Here is a 10,199-nt window from a genome sequence, read left to right on the forward strand (position 1 = left end):
CGTGGCTAAAGGTTTGTCAATTTTGTTTATCTTCTCAAAGAATCAGCTTTTAGTTTTATTAATCTTTACTATTGTTTCTTTCATTTCTTTTTCATTTATTTCTGCTCAGATCTTTATAATCTCTTTCCTTCTACTAATTTGGGGGGGATGTTGTTCTTCATTTTCCGGTTGTTTTAGGTGTAAAGTTAGTTTGTCTATTCGATGTTTTTCTTCTTTCTTGAGGCAGGATTGTATTGCTATAAACTTCCCTCTTAGAACTGCTTTTGCTGCATCCCATAGGTTTTGAGTTATTGTGTGTTTGTTGTCATTTGTTTCTAGAAAATTTTTTATTTCCCTTTTGATTTCTTCAGTAACCTGTTAGTTATTTAGAAATGTTTTGTTTAATCTCCATGTGTTTGTGTTTCTTACAGTTTTTTTCTTGTAATTGATATCTAGTCTCATAGCATTGTGGTCAGAGAAGATACTTGATATGATTTCAATTTTCTTAAATTTACTGAAATTTGATTTGTGACCCAAGACGTGGTCTATCCTGGAGAATGCTCCATGTGCACTTGAGGAAAAGGTGCAATTTTCTGCATTTGGATGGAATATCCTGAAGATATCAATGAGATCCATCTCATCTAATGTATCATTTAAGACTTGTGTTTCCTTATTAATTTTCGGTTTTGATGATTGGTGTGAGTCGGGTGTTAAAGTCTCCTACTATTATTGCGGTACTGTCAATTTCTCCTTTTATGTCTGTTAGTGTTTGTCTTATGTATTGAGATGCTCCTATTAATTATTAAATACATTTTTGAAGCTGGTATTTATTTAAAGCTGGCATATTGGTTGCAAGTCACTGTTCATTGCCCTATATAGATGATAATATTTAATTCTCAGGACCATCCTAAGAGGTGGCTACCTTATTATTAAATACATTTTAATGATGGGAAACTGAATCTGGGAGATTACATGTGATTTAACTAAAACCACTTTATTTCATCACTTAACCACTGCACAGCCCTATCTGCAATTCTAAGTATCTGTTTGTTTGTTTTTTCTCTTTGGATTGCAAGGTATCACTTATCTCTTTGCCCACCAGCTGTTGCCATGGAGCTGAGTCTTGGGGACCACTCCTAAGGACTTTGTAGCCATAGAAAGGAAGAGTTTGTCTGTAGAGAAGGGGATCCTGGGAGAAAGGGAGCAGGTCAGGAAGCTCATTGGCGTAGCATTTCTGCTAAGCACCCCATTCTAGAAAAAAATGCTCTTCACTGAGGTCCCGCTTCCTTGGTCACATTGATAACCCAGATGATAGTCAAAGTTGTTGGACCATTGAACAATTCCTCAACCAATGCCTCTCTCTCTGTTCCCAGGCTCATTTTGCAAAACTTGAAATTATAATATCATCTCAACTACTCTTTATGGAGTATATCTATGTGCCTGGCACCATTCTAAGCCCTTCACAAACATCATCTTACTTCAGTCTCATAACTGTCTTAGAAGGTAGCTGCTTTTTATTGTTAAAGATTGGGGTCAAAGAGGGCTTCCCTTGTGGCTCAGCTGGTAGAGAATCCACCTGCAATGCAGGACACCTGGGTTCGATCCCTGGGTTGGGAAGATCCCCTGGGGAAGGGAAAGGCTACCCACTCCAGTATTTTGACCTGGAGAATTGGACTGTATAGTCCAATTGGAATGTATAGAATTGAACTGTATAGAATGTTCTTACTACTCAAGTTATAGAGAAAGACTGAATTCAAGTTTAGGGTAATGATGTACAGTTTGCTACTCAACTTATACATGAATAAACAAATTTTTTTAACACTGGCTAATTTTACTATTACTCATACATCTTAATTACATTTATTGTTGTATAAAACTGCATCACCATTAAAGAGTGTCCAAGTATTATAAATTGCTGTTTTGAATGCATAAATTTCTAATGCTATTCTGAAATGCTATAAATTTGTCAAGGGACCCTTTTTGCATTAAAAAAAAACAGTTTAACACATGTATTACTTATAGAAAGGAACACAAATCTTAACTGAAAATTTGGTGAATATTGACCACTATATATAGTCCAGAAGCAGCACTCCAGAGGGCTCCTCCATGTCTTTTCCTAGTCAGAATTCCTTTCCAAGAGTAGTCACTACTCTCACTTCTAACACCTTCTAACTTCTAACACCTAGGTCATTTTACATGTTTCTAAACTTTATATAAAAGGAATCATGCTATATTCTCTTCTGTGTCTGACTTCCTTCATCCAGTGTTATTTATGCCAGTATGATGATGTGTGTTGTTACAGTTATCAGTGGTTTATCTTTTTCATTACAGTGTCATGTTCTATTGTATGAAAATAACAGGTGTTAGAAATGTATGTTGTTTCTCTTTTTGATTTATTATGAATGAAGTCCTGTGCTTGTTCTTTACATGTCTTTTGGTGGGCACAAGCATTCACTACTTTTGGAACATATTCAGGTATATACACAGGAAAATATCTAGAATAACATTTTCCTGAAGTTGTTTTTTCTTTGCCATGGGGATGGTCTTGATTCCTGTCTCCTGTACAATGTCACAAACCTCATTCCATAGTTCATCAGGCACTCTATCTATCAGATCTAGGCCCTTAAATCTATTTCTCACTTCCACTGTATAATCATAAGGGATTTGATTTAGGTCATACCTGAATGATTTAGCGGTCTTCCCTACTTTCTTCAATTTGAGTCTGAATTTGGTAATAAGGAGTTCATTATCTGAGCCACAGTCAGCTCCTGGTCTTGTTTTTGTTGACTGTATAGAGCTTCTCCATCTTTGGCTGCAAAGAATATAGTCAATTTGATTTCGGTGTTGACCATCTGGTGATGTCCATGTGTAGAGTCTTCTCTTGTGTTGTTGGAAGAGGGTGTTTGCTATGACCAGTGCATTTTCTTGGCAAAACTCTATTAGTCTTTGCCCTGCTTCATTCCGCATTCCAAGGCCAAATTTTCCTGTTACTCCAGGTGTTTCTTGACTTCCTACTTTTGCATTCCAGTCCCCTATAATGAAAAGGACATCTTTTTAAGGTGTTAGTTCTAAAAGGTCTTGTAGGTCTTCATAGAACCGTTCAACTTCAGCTTCTTCAGCGTTACTGGTTGGGGCATAGACTTGGATAACTGTGATATTGAATGGTTTGCCTTGGAGATGAACAGAGATCATTCTGTCGTTTTTGAGATTGCATCCAAGTACTGCATTTTGGACTCTTGTAGACCATGATGGCTACTCCATTTCTTCTGTGGGATTCTTGCCCGCAGTAGTAGATACAATGGTCATCTGAGTTAAATTCACCCATTCCAGTCCATTTTAGTTCGCTGATTCATAGAATGTCAACATTCACCCTTGCCATCTCTTGTTTGGCCACTTCCAATTTGCCTTGATTCATGGACCTGACATTCCAGGTTCCTATGCAATATTGCTCTTTACAGCATCGGATCTTGCTTCTATCACCAACCAAATCCACAACTGGGTACTGTTTTTGCTTTGGCTCCATCCCTTCATTCTTTCTGGAGTTATTTCTCCACTGATCTCCAGTAGCATACGGGGCACCTAATGACCTGGGGAGTTCCTCTTTGGTATCCTATCATTTTGCCTTTTCATACTGTTCATGGGGTTCTCAAGGCAAGAATACTGAAGTGGCTTGCCATTCCCTTCTCCAGTGGACCACATTCTGTCAGACCTCTCCACCATGACCCACCCATCTTGGGTTGCCCCGCAGGCATGGCTTGGTTTCATTGAGTTAGACAAGGCTGTGGTCCTAGTGTGATTAGATTGACTAGTTTTCTGTGAGTATGGTTTCAGTGTGTCTGCCCTCTGATGCCCTCTTGCAACACCTACCATCTTACTTGGGTTTCTCTTACCTTGAGCATGGGGTATCTCTTCACAGCTGCTCCAGCAAAGCACAGCCACTGCTCCTTACCTTGGACGAGGGGTATCTCCTTACTGCCACCATTCCTGACCTTCAACATGGGATAGCTCCTCTAGACCCTCCTGTGCCTGCGCAGCCACCACTCCTGGTGTCTGGGGAGGCCTTACAAATAGCTGTGACAAGAAGAGAAGTGAAAAGCAAAGGAGAAAAGGAAAGATATAAGCATCTGAATGCAGAGTTCCAAAGAATAGCAAGAAGAGATAAGAAAGCCTTTTTCAGCAGTCAATGCAAAGAAATAGAGGAAAACAACAAAATGGGAAAGACTAGAGATCTCTTCAAGAAAATTAGAGATACCAAGGGAACATTTCATGCAAAGATGGGCTCAATAAAGGACAGAAATGGTATGGATCTAACAGAAGCAGAAGATATTAAGAAGAGGTGGCAAGAATACACAGAAGAACTGTACAAAACAAATCTTCATGACCCAGATAATCATGATGATGTGATCACTAATCTAGAGCCAGACATCCTGGAATGTGAAGTCAAGTGGGCCTTAGAAAGCATCACTATGAACAAAGCTAGTGGAGGTGATGGAATTCCAGTGGAGCTGTTTCAAATCCTGAAAGTGCTGCACTCAATATGCCAGCAAATTTGGAAAACTCACCAGTGGCCACAGGACTGGAAAAGGTCAGTTTTCATTCCAATCCCAAAGAAAGGCAATGCCAAAGAATGCTCAAACTACTGCACAATTGTGCTCATCTCACACGCTAGTAAAGTAATGCTCAAAATTCTCCAAGCCAGGCTTCAGCAATACGTGAACTGTGAACTCCCTGATGTTCAAGCTGGTTTTAGAAAAGGCAGAGGAACCAGAGGTCAAATTGCCAACATCCACTGGATCATGGAAGAAGCAAGAGAGTTCCAGAAAAACATCTATTTCTGCTTTATTGACGATGGCAAAGCCTTTAACTGTGTGGATCACAATAAACTGTGGAAAATTCTGAAAGAGATGGGAATACCAGACCACCCAACCTGCCTCTTGAGAAGTCTGTATGCAGGTCAGGAAGTGACAGTTAAAACTGGACATGGAACAACAGACTGGTTCCAAATAGGAAAAGGAGTACGTCAAGGCTGTATATTGTCACCCTGCTTATTTAACTTCTATGCAGAGTACATCATGAGAAACACTGGACTGGAAGAAACACAAGCTGGAATCAAGATTGCCAGGAGAAATATCAATAACCTCAGATATGCAGATGACACCACCCTTATGGCAGAAAGTGAAGAGGAACTAAAAAGCCTCTTGATGAAAGTGAAAGAGGAGAGTGAAAATGTTGGCTTAAAGCTCAACATTCAGAAAACGAAGATCATGGCATCTGGTCCCATCACTTCATGGCAAATGGATGGGGAAACAGTGTAAACAGTGTCAGACTTTATTTTTGGGGGCTCCAAAATCACTGCAGATGGTGACTGCAGCCATGAAATTAAAAGACACTTACTCCTTGGAAGAAAAGTTATAACCAACCTAGATAGTATATTCAAAAGTAGAGACATTACTTTGCCGACTAAGGTCCGTCTAGTCAAGGCTGTGGTTTTTCCCGTGGTCATGTATGGATGTGAGAGTTGGACTGTGAAGAAAGCTGAGCGCAGAAGAATTGATGCTTTTGAACTGTGGTGTGGGAGAAGACTCTTGAGGGTCCCTTGGACTGCAAGGAGATCCAACCAGTCCATTCTAAAGGAGATCAGTCCTGATTGATTTTTTTTTTTAATTTTAGTTTTTTATTTTTTAAATTTTAAAATCTTTAATTCTTACATGCATTCCCAAACACTGATGCTAAAGCTGAAACTCCAGTACTTTGGCCACCTCATGCGAAGACTTGACTCATTGGAAATGACTCTCATGCTGGGAGGGAGTGGAGGCAGGAGGAAAAGGGGCCAACAGAGGATGAGATGGCTGGGTGGCATCACTGACTCGATGGACGTGAGTGTGAGTGAACTCCGGGAGTTGATGATGGACAGGGAGGCCTGGCGTGCCGCGATTCATGGGGTCACAAAGAGTTGGAGATGACTGAGCGACTGAACTGAACTGACTGAGGCCTTAATTTGTGTTTCCTTAATCACTAATGACGTTGATCTCCTCTTCATGTATTTATTGGCCATTCTGATATCCTCTTTTGTGAAGTGTCTGTTAGGCTTTTGCCCAATATTTAACTTGTTTGCTTTTTCTTATTGATTTATATAAGTTAGATACAAACAGTTGCACAATTTGGGACTTGCATTTTTATTCTCTTAATGCTGTCTTTGTTATCAAAGGTTCTTAATTTTAATGAAGTAGATTTTCTCATTTTTCTCCCCCTGAAAGTTAATGTATTTTGTTTCCTGTTTAAGAACCCCCTGCTTCTCAGAGCGATAAACACATTCTGCTGTGCTTTCTTCTAGAAGCTTGATTACTTTAGCTTTCATATTTGGTCTTCATTGGTTTCCAATTAATTTTTATATATTCAAGGTACACCATTTTTTAAAATATGGATATCCACTTGTCTGGACCCAGGATCATGTATTTAGAAGATCAACTCCTTTCCTCTTGCCTCCAGTGAATTGTAATATATCAGGTGGCTGTATATATGTGGGTTTGTTTCTGGATTCTTGGTTCTTTTGTTCAGATTGTCATTTTTCATGAAAAAAAAAAAGGTCGGCTAGTATTCTGATGAGAATTGCATGCACTCTAAAGATCAATTAGAGAAAGACTGGCCTCTTTGCAATGTTGAATCTTCCAAACCATTTATCTTTTCATAAAAACTATTAATTATTCTTTGTATACCACTTTAGTTGCATCCCACAAGTTTTTGATACGTTTGTATTTCATTATTATGTACCTTAAAATAATTGTTATTTTCTTTTTTATTATTAATTTGTTTATTTTAATTGGAGGCTAATTACTTTACAGTATTGCAGTGGTCCTTGCCATACATTAACATGAATCAGCCATGGGTGTACATGTGTTCCCCATCCTGAACCCCCTCCCACATCCCGCACTATCCCATCCCTCAGGGTCATCCCAGTGCACCAGCCCTGAGCACCCTGTCTCATGCATCAAACTTGGACTGGCGATCTATTTCACATATGATAATATACATGTTTCAATGCTATTGTCTCAAATCATCACCCTTGCCTTCTCCCACAGAGTCCAAAAGTCTATTCTTTACATCTGTGTCTCTTTTGCTGTCTTGCATATAGGGTCATTGTTGCCATCTTTCTAAATTCCATATATATGTGTTGATATACCATATTGGTGTTTTTCTTTCTGACTTACTTCACCCTGTATAATAGGCTCCAGTTTCATCCACCTCATTAGAACTGATTCAAATGTATCCTTTTTAATGGCTGAGTAATACTCCATTGTCTATATGTACCACAGCTTTCTTATCCATTCATCTGCTGATGGACATCTAGGTTGCTTCCATGTCCTAGCTATTGTAAACTGTGTTGTGATGAACACTGGGGTACACGTGTCTCTTTCAATTGTGGTTTCCTCAGTGTGTATGCTCAGCAGTGGGATTGCTGGGTCATATGGCAGTTCTATTTCCGGTTTTTTAAGGAATCTCCACCCTGTTCTCCATAGTGGCTGTACTAGTTTGCATTCCCAACAACAGTATAAGAGGGTTCCCTTTTCTCCACACCTTCTCCAGCATTGAGTCTCAAGCTCTACTGACTGAGCTAACCGGGCTGATGTTAAGGGACTTTTAAAATTGAGATATAATTGACATATAATAGTGTATTAGTTTAGAATATATACATGCATACATTTGTATATTGCAATATGATTACCACTGCAGTGTTAGCTAATGCTTCTGTCATGTCACATAGTTAGCATATCTTTTTGGGGAGTGACAATGAAGACAAAGTCTCTTAGTAACTTTGCGCTTGATAACAGTATTATTGTCTATACTCACAATGCTGCATTGTTGACCCACAAGCTCTTGTTGATCTTCTGGTTGATCAACTGGTTGCAAATTTGTGCCCTTAAACAACATTGCCCCAGTTCTCCCACCCCTCAGCCCCTGACAGCCACCATTCAACTCTCTATTTTTATGAGTACCTTTTTACAATTCCACTTACAAGGGATATCATACAGTATTTGTCATTCTCTTGAATATACATATTTTCAACAAATTATAAGTACTATGAAGTATGCCAAGTCGCTTCAGTTGTGTCTGACTCTTTGTGATCCTATGGACTGTATCTTGCCAGGCTCCTCTGTCCATGGGGATTCTCCAGGGACTTTCCAACACACCAGGTGATTTCTCACCGAGGGACTTCTTTCCCTCACCTAACTAAAGAGACTTCTTTGTCTCTCTGCAGCTGCTTAAGATTCACACTTGAAACTTGGAGATGTTCTCAACTTTTTCTGAGTTTGCTTATTACAGGTTATGCAATGCTGAAATTTAGGGTGCTTAGCACTCCTCTGCTGTAACCTGACTTAGTCTTCTGTAGCCTCATAAAAGTTGAGTTGTAGCTACATGATGCCACCTGAAAAGTGAAAGTTGCTCAGTTGTTTCCAACTCTTTGCGACCCCATGGACTATACAGTACCATGGAATTCTCCAGGCCAGAATACTGGAGTAGGTAGCCTTTCCCTTCTCCAAGGGATCTTCTCAACCCAAGGTTTGAACCCAGGTCTTCAGCATTGCAGGAGGATTCTTTAATAGCTGAGCCACAAAGGAAGCCCTGTTACCACCTAGTAGAAAGTAAAGGCATGGCCTCATCCATTTCTGTTTGCAATCTGGGTTTGTGGTGATGGGAGTAATTAGTCTATCCTGGTTTCTGGCAGGAGAAAAACAGATTTTGGGTTTAATGCTACCTGGCCAAATGTCGTGCAACAGATAGGAAATCAATGAATCTGACTTCATGCATGTTATTGTTTCATACATCTTTCCATCCTGAATACATTCAGGGGCTGTTGAACCATTTTGCAAACATTTGTATGTTGCTGATAAGGGTCCTTGTAAACCATAAAGCATCAGACAGATGTTGGTTATTACACGGTTGCAGGGTGTCACCTCTGATGGTAGCATCTGATAACCCAATTTTGCTAATTCCAAGAAATTCTTCCCAGATAATCATATTTTTTCAGGGTAAAGCTTGCTGAGGAAGGTTTTCTTCATGGCGATCTTCAGCTCTTTGTTCCTGAGACTGAAAATGATGGGGCTCAGGAAAGGAGTGAGGACCGTGTAGGTGATGCCCATCAGCGTGTCTCCTTCCAGAGACTGAGGACCCTTGGGCTTGAGGTAGATGACAGAGGCAAAGCTGTAGTGCACAACCACCACGGTGAGGTGGGACGCACACGTGGAGAAGGCTTTGTGCCGGCCCTCGGCTGAAGGGATCCTCAAGATGGTGGCCACGATGAAGGCGTAAGACAAGAGGATGAGGAGACCACAGCCCAGCAGGGCGGTGATACACACCAGGCCCACGCCCTTGGCGACTACTTGCACGTCAGTTCCACAGGCCAACTTCAAAATTGGGGGCACATGACAAGCAAAATGGTGGACCTCATTGGGTCCACAAAAGATGAGGTGGAAAATAGCAGATGTCACCACCAACCCCATGACTGAGCCTCCAGCCCAGGACCAGGCCACCAGGCAGGCGCAGCCCCGGGGGCTCATGAGCACGTTGTAGCGCAGGGGGTGGCAGATGGCCACGTAGCGGTCATAGCCCATGACGGTGAGCAGGAAGGAGTGGGTGAAGCCAAACGTGAAGGAGAAGAACATCTGGCTGGCACAGGCTGTGAAGGAGATGGAGCGGTCGGTGGAGAGCAGGTCGGCCAGCATGCGCGGGATGATGGCGAAGGTGTAGAGGACCTCGGAGGTGGAGAGGGCACAAAGGAAGAGGTACATGGGGGTGTGGAGGCTGCGCTCGCTCCAGACTGTGGCCATAATGAGCAGGTTCCCCAGGAGCGTGAACAGGTACATCAGCAGGAAGAGCAGGAAGAACATCAGCTGAAGGTGGGGGAAGGTGGAGAAGCCAATGAGGATGAATTCAGTCACTGCTGAGAAGTTGGCTCCTTGCATGGGGGCTGTTCCTGAAGTGAGGTGTGACATGGAGAGGTCATCTACTGGATGGAGGGAGGTCATTAGCTTCCATCATTCCTGACTCTGTCCAAGGGGCTGCTCCTGACAAATGACAAATGACACTGGCTGAGTTCCTACTCTGCGCCTCCTACGATGTAATCCTCTTATCAGTGTAGTGGGGGAGATGTTTTTATCAATGATTCTGATCATTTAAAGCATAAGCACTGAAAATATTAGGTTCAGGGAAGCTAAGCATCT

At 41.3% G+C, this 10,199-nt stretch overlaps 1 protein-coding gene across 1 annotated transcript; it reads right to left on the reverse strand.

The window, feature by feature from the left end:
- Nucleotides 1-8,993: 8,993 nt before the first annotated feature.
- Nucleotides 8,994-9,941, reverse strand: LOC101121515 (olfactory receptor 10H1). The gene has a single exon (XM_004009195.5). The coding sequence runs from the start codon at nt 9,939-9,941 to the stop codon at nt 8,994-8,996; it is 948 nt and encodes a 315-aa protein (XP_004009244.5).
- Nucleotides 9,942-10,199: the final 258 nt, after the last annotated feature.

Source organism: Ovis aries, chromosome 5, assembly GCF_016772045.2.
Source record: "Ovis aries strain OAR_USU_Benz2616 breed Rambouillet chromosome 5, ARS-UI_Ramb_v3.0, whole genome shotgun sequence".
In the NCBI taxonomy this organism is placed as follows: domain Eukaryota; kingdom Metazoa; phylum Chordata; class Mammalia; order Artiodactyla; family Bovidae; genus Ovis; species Ovis aries.

Coding starts and splice junctions, on each gene's coding strand:
- LOC101121515 (XM_004009195.5), bottom strand. CDS start 9,941: ATGCAAGGAGCCAACTTCTCAGCAGTGACTGAATTCATCCTCATTGGC.